The sequence below is a fragment of the Haematobia irritans genome, chromosome 3 (genome assembly GCF_050003625.1).
Source record: "Haematobia irritans isolate KBUSLIRL chromosome 3, ASM5000362v1, whole genome shotgun sequence".
Taxonomy (NCBI): Eukaryota; Metazoa; Arthropoda; class Insecta; order Diptera; family Muscidae; genus Haematobia; species Haematobia irritans.
The window spans coordinates 188,520,553-188,537,964 of NC_134399.1; the positions used below are offsets into that span (position 1 = coordinate 188,520,553).

A 17,412-nucleotide genomic window follows, 5' to 3' on the forward strand; every position below is an offset into this window, starting at 1 on the left:
ATATATACTTTATGGGGTCTTAGAACAAAATTTCGATGTACTACAAACGCCATGAGAAAGTTAATAAACCCCCCATCCTATGGTGGAGGGTATAATAACTTGAGTAATAACCCAGCAAAAAATTTTGGAAGTACTTCTAAAGGCACCACTTTAAAAGCACTTCCAAAAATGTCCATCCAGAGATGTTCTTTATTTTAACTAAAGGGTGATACGGTCAAAATTTGGTCAAGGGAAAACGCGTGTAAATCGGTGAAATCGTTTATTTAAAAAATCAAATTAAATTTCTTTTTCAAGTTCAATTAGTATAAAATTAAGGAAAAATATTCAGTTAGGGCTTTCGCTTTTCCAAATCCGAATTGCCGGGCCTCACGCTTGACACCTGCCATCAGATTTTGTACAGCCACCTTGTCCACTTTATGGCTTGCCAAACCAGATATTTCTTTGCGAACTTTGGCAGTTTTATGTGCTTGAAAATATCTGATACCTTTTCCCTACCTTTTGCCGTATAAAACTCCTGTCCCGGAAGCTGCTTGTAGTTGGCTTTGACGTAGGTTTCGTCGTCCATTACCACGCAGTCAAACTTCGTCAGAATCGTCGTGTACAGCCTCCGGGATCGCGCTTTGGCCGTCGTATTTTGTTTATCATCGCGATTTGGAGTCACTACCTTCTTGTAAGTCGATAGTCTGGCTCGTTTTTTGGCTCGATGCACGGTTGTAGACGATACACCCAGCTTATTTGCGGCATCTCGGAGAGAGAGGTTAGGGTTTCGCTTGAAACTACCGGCAACTCTCTTTGTCGTCTCAGCGGCTTCCGGTTTTCGATTTTCCCCCGATCCAGACTTCCTGGCTGTCGACAAACGTTCTCCAAACACTTTAATTACATTTGTAACGGTTGATTTGGCAACTTTTAGTGATTTTGCCAGCTTTGCGTGCGAGTAGCTCGGATTTTCGCGATGCGCGAGCAAAATTTTGATACGCTGCTCTTCTTGCTTGGACGGCATTTTGACAACTGAAGAGTGAATTCCAAAATCAAAATAGGAGCAAATCTGATTCAATCACGAAATTAATTGATCCAATTAATTTTTATGCCCTCCACCATAGGATGGGGGTATATTAACTTTGTCATTCCGTTTGTAACACATCGAAATATTGCTCTAAGAACCCATAAAGTATAATATTCTGGGTCGTGGTGAAATTCTGAGTCGATCTGAGCATGTCCGTCCGTCCGTCCGTCCGTCTGTTGAAATCACGCTAACTTCCGAACGAAACAAGCTATCGACTTGAAACTTGGTACAAGTAGTTGTTATTGATGTCGGTCGGATGGTATTGCAAATGGGCCATATCGGTCCACTTTTACGTATAGCCCCCATATAAACGGACCCCCAAATTTGGCTTGCAGACCCTCTAAGAGAAGAAAATTTCATCCGATCGGGCTGAAATTTGGTACATGGTGTTAGTATATGGTATCTAACAACCGTGCAAAAATTGGTCCACATCGGTCCATAATTATATATAGCCCCCATATAAACCGATCCCCAGATTTGGCTTGAGGAGCCTCTAAGAGAAGAAAATTTCATCCGATCTGGCTGAAATTTGGTACATGGTGTTACTATAGGGTCTTTAAAAACTATGCAAAAATTGGTCCACATCGGTCAATAATTATATATAGCCCCCATATAAACCGATCCCCCGATTTGGCTTGCGGAGCCTCTTAGAGAAGCAAATTTCATCCGATCCGGCTGAAATTTGGTATATGGTGTAAGTATATAGTCACAATGACCATGCAAAAATTGTTCCACATCGGTGCATAATTATATATAGCCCCCATATAAACCGATCCCCAGATTTTTATAAAATTAAAAATAAACACAAGTATATACGTCCGTAAGTCCGGCCAGGCCGAATCTTATGTACCCTCCACTATGGATTACATAGAGACTTGTACTAAAGACTGTCATCCACAAAAGAATTACTTGGGTTGCGGTAACACTTGCCGATGGCAAGGTATCTTCATGGTATTTTGCATGGTTATAAAAGACAATATACCAACGCCACGTACAAAATTTCAACTGCATCGAATGAATTTTGCTCATCCATGAGGCTCCGGAGGCCAAATCGGGGTATGGGTTTATATGGGGGCTATATATAATTATAGACCGATTTGGAGCAATTTTTGCACAGTTGTTAGAGATCATATACTTACACCATGTACCAAATTTCAGCCGGATCGGATGAAATTTGCTTCTCTTAGAGGCTACGCAAACCACATATGGTCATCGGTTATATGGAGGCTATATATAATTGTGGACTGATGTGGACCAATTTTTGCATGGATGTTAGAGACCATATACTAGCACCATGTACCAAATTTCAGCCGGATCGAATGAAATTTGCTTCTCTTAGAGGCTCTGGAGGTCAAATCTGGGGATCGGTTTATATGGGCGCTATATATAATTATGGACCGATATGGTCCAATTCCTGCATGGTTGTTAAAGACAATATAACAACGCCACGTAAAAAATTTCAACTGAATCGGATGAATTTTGGTCATCCATGAGGCTACGGAGGCCCAGTCGGGGTATCGGTTTACATGGGGGCTATATATAATTACAGACCGATGTGGACCAATTTTTGCATAGTTGTTAGATATCATATACTTACACCATCTACCAAATTTCAGCCGGATCGGATAAAATTTGCTTCTCTTAGAGCAATCGCAAGCCAAATTTGGGGGTCCGATTATATGGGGGCTATACGTAAAAGTGGACCGATATGGCCCATTTGCAATACCATCTGACCTACATCAATAACAAGTACTTGTGGCAAGTTTCAAGTCGATTGTTTCGTTCGGAAGTTAGCGTGATTTCAACAGACGGACGGACGTACGGACATGCTCAGATCGACTCAAAATTTCACCACGACCCAGAATTAATATACTTTATGGGGTCTTAGAGCAATATTTCGATGTGTTATACCCTCCACCATAGGATGGTGGAAAACAAAACAATTCACATCTAATTTCTTAACTTAGTAATAACATAATAAGGACACCATAAAGGCGTCAAAAACTTTACAACAAAGCTCCGATCCTGAGCAATATTGCCAACGACACCATGGGTGTTCTGCACGCAGAGAAGGAATATGATCACCTCAAACATGTTTCAAGAGCAAAATGCTATTTTTGTATGGTGACCATGTAACATGTTTGTCACTAAAATGTTATTTTCTCGTCAAATATAACCTGCTTGCCGAAATCAGATACATGATTTCCGAGAAAATAACATGGTTGCGAAAACCATGTTACATGGTCACCACCCAAAAATAACATTTTGCTCTTAAAACATGGTTGAGGTGATCATATTCCTTCTCTGGGTGTGGGTGTTGCAAACATATGCACTTACTTATAATACCCTGTTCCACAGTGTGGCGCAGGGTATAAAAAGTTAAAAATCGCTAAAAGGGTCATGAAAAGGCCAGAAATAAAGGTAAAAGTTATTTCTTCCTATTTTTATGTTAGCTTGATATCAATCCAAATCATTTAAACTAGAAATTATTACAATATTTATTCGAGCTTATTGGACAGGAAGATTAAGGGAATTGACATTATTAAGTTACTGAAAAGAAAATGCCAGATACCCATCTCGCAAGCCTGACTATACATATATGTTTCAGTGTTGGCCACTACACATTTTCATAGTCTTTAGCGAGATCTGGCCGGGTGAGATGATTCAATTTGGTTCTTTTATGTTAATTTCTTATGAAATTTACATACGAGAATTATTCTTCCCAAATTTAACCATTTTTTCACCCGCACTGTGCATCATCTTTTCATATAACTTTACAATCCCTTAATCTTATTTTTAGATTTCGATTTGTTACAACACTAACGTACCAACAAATCGAAATCAATTTTTAAAGACGTTGCTGAATTCACCTGATTGGCGAACGATCACACAATGTCTTGTTTCTAGTCAACAACAATTACAGCGATAACTATATGAAACTGGTTTTTAAGGACACAACAACAATCCTAACCATTTTTTCACCCGCACTGTGCATTATCTTTTCGTATAACTTTACAATCCCTTCCCGCTAAACGACTTCAAAAAAGCCAGATATAGCGGGAAAATAGATAAATTGGCAATGCAGCTCACGACAATATTTTCTCCTAAGCGTTTGTTAATTAAAACTCAGCTTTTTTGGGATGGCACAAAATTTCCCCAAATTTCTTTAAAGAGAGAGAAGAGAAATTAAAGTATTTGTTTACTAATCAAAAAGAACATTTTTGAAAATGAATGCATCTCTTTCCAAAAATATTAATGTAAAATTACAATAGTTACAATAGGAATGAATAATACAATTCGAAACATCACCTTCACCAAAGCTTAGTGAATCATCATCAAATCAAATCATATCACACCACATCATCATCAATATCATCTTGTATATTTTATCATTGAAACTATTTATTTGCAACACAATCTCTAATTGGCAACTTCATATAAGACAACCATACACACAGATCCAAAACTCTCACTCAAGTGTTATTTATGGCGAAATTATATCGATTTCAAAATAACGTCTTCTGGTTCACACCTCTAAATAAATAACATGTGAATCGTACATAGCACACCAGACCAAAAAAACATCAACATCGAAAACAATAGAAACGAATACAAAATTTGATTTAGTAATGCTAATTTAACTCATGTAATATATATAAACCCTCTTCCCTTCCTTACTACCACTTTGTGTCATTGTCGAACATCACTAATCACCGCGCAGACTAGGCCACCATTCCAGGTATGATTTTTTGCTCTGAAATCATCTTCTAAAAATTTTCGGTTTTATCTTCGGTTATCATGTGGACGCTTTTTTCATGGCATTTGAAAACATTTTTTTTTATTAAATTTTATTTCATAAAAATTATCTATATTTGTCAAATTTTGTTTCCTTTTTTTTTGTTTCTTTGATCATTCTTCTTAGTAAAGTAAGCAAATTTTTTAAATTAAGTTGATTTTTAAGAGATCTCTGAATGTGTGTGTGTGTATATATGTATCACTTATTGATATGGTAATATTAGTGTAAAATATAGTTATCCCATTTGGGATTATATATATCTTACCGAGTAATTTTGTAAAATTAACAAAACCTTACCCCCCTTCACTCGGCAAAGGCAATTAACAGAAGCATCCCTAAAACAAGCTAAAGCTTAGTACAATTTCCGTTTCCTTTAAATACTCAATCGATATTCTGAATTGTATTTTTTTAGTTGAATATCCATCGCTTCAAGGTTATTGCCCGTTTTGGTCTAATGCATGTTGTGGCCACAAATATCTGTGTTTGGATTCGAACCTTGGTGAAGGAATCCCTATTGGAGATTACTCTCTATCATCAGAAACGTGAAGCTGATCCCAATGAATCGTCCATTGGCCAATCGATTCGACAACATGCTCTTCGTCACGCTGGCACTGTACTTCGAACCCACTATGGTCCCAATGAGGAATTCGAAGTTTTGGATGGTGAAGATCTTTTGCCTAAAAATGCTTACACCACCAATGGTGCTATTTCCAAGATGTTGGCCAAGACTATGGATGGCATTTCCAAGACCCTGGGTATGGGCTCGAATGAAGTGGCCGATATGGTATCCAGTTCGACTACCACCACAACCACAGGAAGGCCTATGGCGGCGGCATTTACCACACCCAGTTATCAATGGCAAAGCACTACTGTGGCACGCAAGTTGAAGAAGTTTATCACTAGTACCACGGCGGCGGCAACCATGGGTACCACGCCCTCTACCACCACCACCACCTCAACGACCACTACGAGCACGGCATTGCCGGTCACCTCACGTTTGGCGACAACAACGACCACAGAATTACCCTTTAACAGTTACCAGCATTTGTATACGACGACTGCCTCACCAGCAGCGGCAGCTGCCATGGCCGATCATTTGACCAATGGAGTAGTAGGAACTGGAGAGACCACCGACAATTCCAATATGGCCTCTAGTGTAGCATCATTTTTCTCATCACTCATATCTAGCACCCCATCACCTATCACCTCAACCACCACCACCAACATTCCCATTACAGCATCCACTGCATCCTCTTTGGCTGCCAAAACCACCGAGAACTCATTTGGCCTCATTAATAATCTCATGGAGAATAGTTTCCAAACCTTTTCCGGTATCTCCCATCCTGAAGCTGCCAGTATTGTGACCTTTGAGAATTATGAGAATCTCGATAATATCTATCCAGCTGCGCTATCCTCAAATGTGGGTACCTTGAATTCCACTGCCTGTGGTCGTATAGATATCATGGGTACCATAGTTTATGATTCGGCCCCCTATCTGTATCCCTTCATCATAGAATATTCGTTAATCGGTGCCGTTGTCCTGTATGTCATGTGGAAGCATATTGGCCGTTATCCAGGACGCATGAACGATGATGATTTGGAACATCGTTTGGAAGTTATGCTCTCAAGGAGGGCTGTGGTCATGGCCCAGCAAGCTCGGTCGGGTCGCGTGGACTGCGTTGGCTCTTCGAAAGGTTTATTCTTTGGTCTATTGTTGTTGGTGGGTGCTTTGATATGTTTGATACTCTTCTTCGTCTTGGTGCGTCATCAGCAGTTCTCATTGTTGGCCATATATTTGGCCGATGCCAGTCATTGTGTCCTAATGGTATTTGCCATATTGGCCATAATCATAGGTTTTATCAGGTAAGTTAATCGGTAGAATCTCTTTCCGAACTGTCTCTTCTCAATATCCTGTTGTCTCGTTACAGAGTTAAGAACCTTAAATTCCGTTGCGAGGAACAATCCAATTTGAATGACATCCTGTTACGTATCTCTGCTTTCGGCCTCTTCACCTATTCGGTATTCTCTGTTATCTCGGGCAGCCTCAAGGTCTTGGAACATGAACCCAGTCTCTTGGTCACCACCACCAGCGCCGTTGCCGTTTTACAGGTCATCCTTCAGCTATTGTTCATTGCCGATGTTTCACGACGTCGTGTCCATTTACCCGAACATGATCGCAGCAAACCCGGACGTCAGATTGTCACCTTCCTGTTGATCTGCAATGTGGCCATGTTCGCCATTTACACATTCGATGCTCAAAAAGTATACGCCAATCCCGTAAGTAGATATGTACGTGAGCAATATTGAGCTAAATGGAGATAGTATGTATGTGTGGTCTAAATTCCTCCCGATATTTTTTTCTATTTTCTTAAACTTTTTTTGTTTGTAAACAAGTTTGTGTCCAGTAGAATAGTGTTTGGCTTTAGCTGTAAATGCAGTAGATGAGATCTTCTTCATGTGTTTGTACTGCAGTACTGCATATTTCACAGAAATTGGCAGAGAGAAAAGTAATTCATGAGAAATCGGAAATTTGTTAAGGAAAAGTAGAGAGCATGAAGGTTAACTAACACAGAAGCTGAACAATTCGTTTCATATATAGTATTGTCCTGACTCTCTAATCCTAATCCTTGCGAATAAGGACATTTGCAGTATGGCGAACCTGAAATTCATTCGCGTTTCTCTAAGTGGTCTTACATATAGCATTACACAATGTTCTAATTTGGAAAAAAGGTGGAACCGATCACAAATTATCCGGAAGAAAATCAATTTGGTTATTTACGAAAAGTTAAAACCGTCTTCGACTGTGGAAGTCATTGATTAAAGATTTGGCGTTTTTCGTTAGACTGATTGATTTATCTGGTTAAGGGTTATTGACTCGGCTTCGATGAATTATGTTTATTTTCAACGTTGACCGATTATTCTTTTGAGATCACTGATTCAGAGTCGACAAACCGGCATCATTTGTTTCGCCTTCATTGGCACCGGCCGGCGGTTCAAGTGAATTGTGAAAGAGGGGTTTTGTGTATATACGAATGATGGTTAGCTAGATTACAGTGCGCAAGCTACGTTTAGACCGTAGGCAATCTAGATGCCGAAAGAACTTGTTCGAAAGCAGGCTATATGTATAAGTATTCAAAGAACCGAGTTACGTGAGGCAGTAGTTTATTGGGTGAGTAAAGTATCGAAGAGTGGACTCAAATTAGATACCACAAAAGTAGTACGCAAGCAAGCTAAATCCCGAAGATAAAGTGCGGAAGCAAGCAGTTGCTGAAGCAACTAGTGCGGAATAAGGCTCTATACCACAACCATTAGTAAAGAAATAAGCTAGGTGCCGATGCAACTAATGCGGAAACAAGCCAAAGGCCGATGCAACTAGTACGGAAGAAAACTAGATAAGGAACTAAGATGAAAACAAACGAAGCCAGTTGTGCGGAAGCAACGTAGGAACTGATTTAAGTAGTGAACTCATATGACATTTTATACCCTCCATCATTCCGTTTGTAAGACATCAAAATATTGGTTTAATATACCAGACTATATACTTTATACACATTCTGCGACGGTTCAGAGTCGATATATCCGTCCGTCTATTGAAATCTTCCGAATGAAACAAGCTTACGGTATTGCAAATGGGCCATATCCATATTAGGTATAGCCCCAATATAAACCGACACCAAGATTTGACTTCCATATCTCTTGGAGGTGTACATTTCATTCGATCCGGTTGAAATTTGAAAAAAGTGATCCATATTGGCCTTTCATTATATATAGTCCCCATATAAACCTCTCCTCAAACTTGTTACCTGATGTCAGTATGTGCTTTCGTACTACAGTGAAAAAATCCGATCCGGTTGAAATTTGAAAAAAGTGATCCATATTGGCCTTTCATTATATATAGTCCCTATATAAACCTCTCCTCAAACTTGTTACCTGATGTCAGTATGTGCTTTCGTACTACAGTGAAAAATTGGTCGATATCTGACCATAATTGTATATAGCCTCCATATAAACCGATCCGCAGTTTTAACTTCCGGAATCTCTTGGGCTCCGATTGGGTTGAAATGTGTTACGTGATATATGACCCCTCACAACCGTGCAAAAATTGGTTCAAATGTCCATTTTTCGATGCGGCCTATACGAACTTTCGACCGTATAGACTTTTTATACCCTCCACCATAGGATGGGGGTATATTAACTTTGTCATTCCGTTTGTAACACATCGAAATATTGCTCTAAGACCCCATAAAGTATATATATTCTGGGTCGTGGTGAAATTCTGAGTCGATCTAAGCATGTCCGTCCGTCCGTCAGTCTGTCCGTCTGTCCGGCTGTCCGTCCGTCTGTGGAAATCACGCTAACTTCCGAACGAAACAAGCTATCGACTTGAAACTTGGCACAAGTAGTTGTTATTGATGTAGGTCGGATGGTATTGAAAATGGGCCATATCGGACCACGTTTACGTATAGCCCCCATATAAACCGATCCCCAAATTTGGCTTGGGGAGCCTCCCGGAGCAGCAAAATTCATCCGATCCGGTTGAAATTTGGTACGTTGTCTTAGTATATGGTATCTAACAACCATGCAAAAATTGGTCCATATCGGTCCATAATTATATATAGCCACCATATAAACCGATCCCCAGATTTGACCTCCGGAGCCTCTTGGAGGGGCAAAATTCATCCGATCCGATTGAAATTTGGTACCTGATGTAAGTATATGGTCTCTAACAACCATGCAAAAATTGGTCCATATCGGTCCATAATTATATATAGCCCTCATATAAACCGATCCCAGATTTGTCCTCCGTAGACTTTTGGAGGGGCAAAATTCATCCGATCCGGTTGAAATTTGGTACCTGATGTTAGTATACGGCCTCTAACAACCATGAAAAAATTGGTCCATATCGGTCCATAATTATATATAGCTCCCATATAAACCGATCCCCAGATTTGGCCACTGGAGCCTCTTGGAGCAGCAAAATTCATCCGATCCGGTTGAATTAGTACGTGGTCTTAGTATGCGGTTTTTAACAACCATGCAAAAATTGGTCCATATCGGTCCATAATTACATATAGCCCCCATATAAACCGATCCCCAGATTTGACCTCCGGAGCCTCTTGGAGGGGCAAAATTCATCCAATCCGGTTGAAATTTGGTACCTGATGTTAGTTTACGGCCTCTAATAACCATACAAAAATTGGTCCATATCGGTCCATAATTATATATAGTTCCCATATAAACCGTCCCCATATTTGACGTCCGGAACCTCTTGGAGGAGCAAAAGTCATCCGATACGGTTGAAATTTGGTACATTTTGTCAATATATGGCCTCTAACAGCCATGTAAAAATTGGTCCATATCGGTCTTTAGTTATATATAGCCGATGACTTATTACACAAAAATTGGTCCATATCGCCAAAAATAATCTACCAAAACATTATTTCCATAGAAAATTTTGTCAAATTTTATTACTATAGAAAGTTTTGTCAAAATTTCATTTCTATAGAAAGTTTTGTCAAAAGTTTATTTCTATACAAATGTTTGTCAAAATTTTATTTTCATAGAAAATTTTGTCAAAATTTTATTTCTATAGAAAATTTTGTAATCTACCAAAACTTTATTTCCATAGAAAATTTTGTAAAATTTTATTACTATAGAAAGTTTTGTCAAAATTTCATTTCTATAGAAAGTTTTGTCAAAAGTTTATTTCTATAGAAATGTTTGTCAAAATTTTATTTCTATAGAAAATTTTGTAAAAAATTTATTTCTGTAGAAAATTTTGTCAACATTTTATTTCTATACAAAATTTTGTCAAAATTTCATTTCTATACAAAATTTTGTCAACATTTTATTTCTATAGAAATTTTTGTCAAGTTTTTATTTCTATAGAAAATTTTGTCAAATTTTTATTTCTATAGAAAATTTTGTCAAAATTTTATTTCTATAGAAAGTTTTGTCAAACTAGATTATATACGTATTTAATCGGCCTTTTTTTGTTTAATATATACCCCGTATGGGCTAACTTACAATTTAGAAGACAGTGTTAAACAGTTTTACGATACCTTGCCATCGACAAGTGTTATCGCAACCCAAGTAATTCGATTGTGGATGACAGCCTTTAGTAGAATTTCCTACGCAATCCATGGTGGAGGGTACATAAGATTCGGCCTGGCCGAACTTACGGCCGTATATACTTGTTTTTGTTGATTTTATTGGAGTTTTCATACACATAAAAAAACAGCGAACCCACCAGGAAGAAAAACTTTGGTTAATTTCAGAAAATTTTATCTAAACTGTAGTACACACGCCGATGTCATGTCGATTTCACAAAAATAGGTAAATATTTTTCGACAAATTCAAGAAATATTATTAGATATTATACTTTTTTCAAGAGCCCTCCGGATAACTGAGAAATGGGCGAAAGAGAATGGTCTTGGAGTAAATCCTGCAAAGACAGTATTAGTCATGTACTGCAAAGATCGCAAAACTCCTACCGTTAAGCCCATATCCTTAGGGGGTATTGAAATTCCCTTTGGTGAGTGCGCAAAATATCTTGGCGTTATTCTGGACAGGAAGCTGAACTTTAAACTTAATATTGAAGAAAGAGCGAGAAAAGCCACGATAGGAAAAAAGTGGGGACTAAAACCGAAAATTGTGTATTGGCTATACACGGCAGTGGTTAGATATATAATGCTATATGGTGTTGTAGTCTGGTGGCCAGCACTTCAGCAACCGACAGGTTTAGATAAAGTTCAGCGTATGGCGTGCTTGTGTATCTCAGGCGTATTCAGTAAGACAGGAACAGATTCCTGTTCCTGTTCCGGCTGTGCGGTTGCGCGAGCTATCGCTATGGTCGGAAAAAATGTACGGTCACAGTTCGGTCCTCAAAGTAATGCCAGATGTACCTAACGTAGTGGATTACACTCTGGCGAAACCACTTTTCGACAAAAAGTTTGAAACTATAATTCCCAACAGTGAGGCGTGGTGTACAAGACCCCGGTGAATAAAAAATATAAAGATTTCTACACTGATGGCTCCAAATTGGATGGACAAGTGGGTTTCGCAGTATATTCTAAAGATCTGGAACTTCGAATAGCGAAAAGATTACCTAATCACTGTAGTGTTTTTCAGGCTGAAATATTAGCAATAAGAGAGGTGGCGAATTGGCTGAGAAGTAATATTCCAAAAAAATTTGGCATTAATATAACAGGTTGGCTGATAAGTCCCCGATCTAACAAAGAAAAACACATATTTTGTCAAAATTCGTTTTTATTATTCAACATAGTTCCCTTCAAGAGCGATACAACAATTATAACGACCGTTCAATTTTTTGATACCATTTTGGTAGTATTCCTTCGGTTTTGCCTCAAAATAGGCCTCAGTTTCGGCGATCACCTCTTCATTGCAGCCAAATTTTTTCCCTGCGAGCATCCTTTTGAGGTCTGAGAACAAGAAAAAGTCGTTGGGGGCCAGATCTGGAGAATAGAGTTGGTGGGGAAGCAATTCGCGAAGCAAATCCATTGTCACATATCGAAGGAAAAACTCGGGTGTATGACGAGTTAACAGCTGCAAACACCGCTCAGAATCATCAACACGTTGTTGTTTTTGGTCAAATGTGAGCTCGCGCGGCACCCATTTTGCACAGAGCTTCCGCATATCCAAATATTGATGAATGATATGACCAACACGTTCCTTTGATATCTTTAAGGCCTCTGCTATCTCGATCAACTTCATTTTACGGTCATTCAAAATCATTTTGTGCATTTTTTTATGTTTTCGTCGGTAACCACCTCTTTCGGGCGTCCACTACGTTCACCGTCCTCCGTACTCATTTCACCACGCTTGAATTTTGCATACCAATCAATTATTGTTGATTTCCCTGGGGCAGAGGCCGGAAACTCATTATTAAGCCAAGTTTTTGCTTCCACCGTATTTTTCCCCTTCAGAAAACAGTATTTTATCAAAACACGAAATTCCTTTTTTCCATTTTTTTCACAATAACAAAAGTTGCTTCACAAAAGACGCTCTATCTCACAAACTAATTGACTTAGAGACGTCAAATTTTGACACGAATCAGTTGAAGGTTGGTACTATATAAAAATAATATGCATTTAATACTAGCGACGCCATCTATGTGTCAGACCGGGGACTTATCAGCCAACCTGTTAAATACACTTTGAATGGTCTGAAATCCAGTACAGTAATCCCTCGATTTACATCGTCTCGGTTTACGTTGTTTCGATTTACGTCGTCAAATTTTTTGTTCCATCAAACTTCGATTTGCGTCGCCAATCGATTTACGTCGTCGATATTTTTGCCCACTTTATCAGAAACACCTTCCATAAGTATCAACGATGATGACATCGAAAAAATTTTTTTCTGAAATTCTTACTGAAATTACTGAATTACCTTTATTTTTGAAGTTTTTTATTATGTACACGCACATATGTTACATACGTAAATGGACTTAGGAGAAGTATGAGCAATTTTTAATTCGGTTTACGTCGTTTCGATTAACGTCGTCAAATTCCGGAACCAATCACGATGTAAATCGAGAGATTACTGTACTTCGACTTTCGTTGTTCAATTAAAACCCCTAATGGAATCTAATTTGTCGAAATATTTCTTTAGGTGCAAATATAGGAAGTGCTTTTCAAATTTTGTTTCGCCGGAGTCGAGCAAAATTTCTACGACTCCAGCAAAATCTTCAGACTCCGACTCCAAGACTCCGACTCCGACCAGGGCTGTGGAGTCGAGACAATTTTGCTCGTCTCCGACTCCAGCATATTTCATCAGCCTCGACTCCGACTCCCGAGTCGACTCCGGGTAATATAACTAAATCGCATGTCTTTCATTTGTATTTGTAAGCTGTATACTCCACAAAAAATGGACCGATATAAATGATCTTATTTCTAACTCTAAATTTTACATTTGATGCCAGTTGCATAGCGAATTTAGAAGTCTAAAAGAATGTTAGAATTTTAGAAATCTAAAAGAAATTTAGACCAATTGGCATAATATGAACAGATATCAAAAATCTTCTGCATATATTTTTATAAAAACTTATTTTATACCTTGGCCCACTTTGTAGATCTACGTGTTCGATATCATATCAAACCCATCAAATTTTTGGTTGCTATATACACAGGTTTATGTCCCCGTATAAATATATTTACATCTGAATCGATTTGAACAAAATCTCTAGAGTTGAAATTTAAATAGGCTAATGCCCTGGAGCGGAGCACACTGCTAGTATGTTAAAAATATTGGAAATATTTAAATCTAAAGGCTTTTTATATTATGGATGGGACTTTGTCTAAATCTGAGCCAATTTGGCACACATTTCTCAAATGTTAAGTATTCACTCTGTGCACATTTTCAAGTAAATCGGAGAGAAGTTTTGACTTGAGTCTATAGTCTGGGTTCACAGACAGATGGACATTGCTAGATGGTCTCAGAAGCATCGTTGCCACAGTTGGTATAATTCTACCAAAAATGGTAGAATTTTTGAACATTTGGTCGAATTTTTAGAATATTCCTCTCCAGCTATGTTAAGAGTTACTTCAATTTTCAAATTTTGAAATTTTCTATAGAAATAAAATTTAGACAAAATTTTCTATAGAAAACAAATTTGACAAAATTTTCTATAGAAATAAAATTTTTACAAAGCTTTCTACAGATATAAAATTTTGCCAACATTTTATATAGGAATAAAATTTAATTTTTTTTTGGTTTCTATAGATCTAAATTTATATTTATTTCTTTAGAATATAATTTTGATAAAATTTTCTATAGAAATAAAATTTTGACAAAATTTTCTATAGGAATAAAATTTTAAATTTTTTGGTTTCTATGGAACTATAATTTCTATTTATTTCTTTAGAATAAAATTTTGACAAAATTTTTTATAGGAATAAAATTTAAAATTTTTTGGTTTCTATGGCACTAAAATTTCTATTTATTTCTTTAGAATAAAATTTTGAAAAATTTTCTATAGAAATAAAATTTTGACAAAATTTTCTATATGTTAGAAATAAAATTTTGACAAAATTTTCTATACAAGTAAAATTTTGACAACATTTTTTATAGGAATAAAATTTTAAATTTTTTGGTATCTATGAACTAAATAAATAAAATTTTGACAAAATTTTATATAGAAATACAATTTTGACAAAGCTTTCTACAGATATAAAATTTTGCCAAAATTTTATATAGGAATAAAATTTAATTTTTTTGGTTTATATAGATCTAAAATTATATTTATTTCTTTAGAATATAATTTTGACAAAATTTTCTATAGAAATAAAATTTCGACAAAATTTTCTATAGAAATAAAATTTTGTCAAAATTTTCTATAGAAATAAATTTTTGACAAAATTTTCTATAGAAATAAATTTTTCACAAAATTGTCTATATATTTATTTCTGCATACAGAAATAAAAGTTTGCAACAATAACAATATTCTATAGAAATAAAAAATAAAAACTTTTAGGTTTCTATAGAACTAAAATTTTGACAAAACCTTCTATATATTGTATAAAAACGTACTAATCTTGTGGCCCCTAAGTAAGCCTACGATCCACATTTTAGGCAAATCGAATGAATGTGAAGGCTTCTATAATATAAATATCATGTGTCATCAGCTATATCAAGACAGACAGGATTCATATATCGAAAAGGATCCCCAATTCTGACAAACCGAATGAAAATGTCAGACTGGCAAAACGTTGTAGAGCTTTTGGTACAATCAGTATAACCTTTTAGAAAACATTGAATATTTCATTATTGGAAGTTTCACCGCAATTACAGTCATTGATCGATTGAAGATCTCAATGAATTCAAATTTCTTAAATATATATTTAGTTACAAAAATATAAAGTGTTTTAAAATTTTGGTTGGGCCGGAGTCGATTCTTCAGACTCCGACTCCAAGACTCCGACTCCGGCTCCACAGCCCTGGCTCCGACTCCACAGCTCTGGTTACCATAACAGATTTTTCTAAAATTAAGTGAAATATGCAATACCTTAAAAATTCACAAGCAAAATCAACCATTAAAATCATAAAACATTTTTTAAAAAATTATGATTTTGTAAGAAAGAAAAAAATTAAAAATTTTATTTCGTTTTATGTCATAACACAAAAAATATTACACACACACACACAAACATATCTTCATAATATTGCTTAAAATCATGAATCCTCCACTGAATTCTCCTATCCTTCATTGATCGAATAAAATCAATATAAATTTTTAACACAAAACTAATAAAATTATTTATATTTTGCAAAAAATTATGCAAAATTTCCACAGGTTCAATTGGACTTTTATGGTTTTGTACCATGGGCCATTATACAACGTGTTACACTGCCTCTATGCATTTTCCATCGATTCCATAGTGCTGTAACACTAGCCGAAATCTGGAAGACCACCTATAAGGCGCGTTTGGAATAAATCATTGACTAAGAATGATTGCATCAACACCGTCAACACCACCACAACAACACAACAAACATTCAATTACATTTAAGCCAAAAACAACAACAAAAAATTGGAAAGAAAAACAGCAACAACAACAACAAAGTTAGTAAAAGAAGAACAAACCACTTTTTTGAAAGCAAAATAAAATCATTATCAAAAAAATAAAAATGTTAGTGAATCGTAAAAAATCTCAATAAAAAAAAAAATAATTCACCCCCCCTAAAAAAACTTAAATATATAAATATATTTAGTTTAAAGAAAAAAAAATATAAACCAAACGAAAAATTACAAAAAAAAAAAATAAAAAAAACATATAAATTTAACAATGCCATATAATGCACCAAAATAGTAGAGAATGAGATTTAATTGAAGCAAAAAAAACAAACTAAATAAGAAATCTCTTAACTTGTAAGCCAAGCCAAGAAAACGCAAAGGCCAAGCAGACAGAATAGCCGGCACAGAATCTAAAACCAAATTCGAATCTCAAGAAAAAAAAATAAGGTCAACGCGCAGTAATGGGATTCCCGATGAAACAGAAAACATCCTTACGGACCATTTTTATGGAGTTTATAGACAACCCAAACAAAAAAATATTCAACAAAAAGAAATTAATACCAAAAACCATACAATTTGAATATTAAATATACATTTATAAAAACCAAACACCCCCCTACAAACAAACAAAAAATCGAACAAAAATGAAACTAAACAAAATCAAATATTAAAAATTAAAAGAAATTAAAAATTGTGTATTTATTAAACAAAACAACAAAACTTTTTGTATTATGTTAAGTTAATATTATTAACATAGAAAAAAAAAACAACAACAAAACCACCCACAAGAAAAAATATATTTGTATTTTACAAAAAAAAAAAAAAAAAAAACAAAAATTCATTATAAACTAAACCCATAAAGTATTTGTCATCTCTTTTTCTGTGGTGTTTTAAACGAACATTGGCAAAGAAATCTCTAGAAATTATAAAAACGTTCTGAATGTTTTAATTTCTTTGAGTTATTTTTTTGACTGATTTGTAAATTTTTTTGTATTTTTCTCTCGATGATATTTTGTTATA

The 17,412-nt window shown here is 36.0% G+C and overlaps 1 protein-coding gene across 15 annotated transcripts in view; it reads left to right on the forward strand.

Moving 5' to 3' along the window:
* The window catches only part of OtopLa (proton channel otopetrin-like a), a 237,535-nt gene extending 220,459 nt beyond the window's left edge, over nucleotides 1–17,076 (forward strand). For 11 of the 15 annotated variants that reach the window (XM_075300664.1, XM_075300661.1, XM_075300666.1 and 8 more), the window contains 3 exons: nucleotides 5,272–6,722; nucleotides 6,788–7,148; nucleotides 16,171–17,076. In XM_075300664.1, coding sequence (XP_075156779.1) covers nucleotides 5,272–6,722; nucleotides 6,788–7,148; nucleotides 16,171–16,311 — 1,953 coding nt within the window. In that variant the 3' untranslated portion in view covers nucleotides 16,312–17,076. The remainder of the gene's footprint in view (nucleotides 1–5,271; nucleotides 6,723–6,787; nucleotides 7,149–16,170) is intronic. The other 4 variants (XM_075300662.1, XM_075300677.1, XM_075300673.1 and 1 more) reach the window with 1 other exon arrangement.
* Nucleotides 17,077–17,412: the final 336 nt, after the last annotated feature.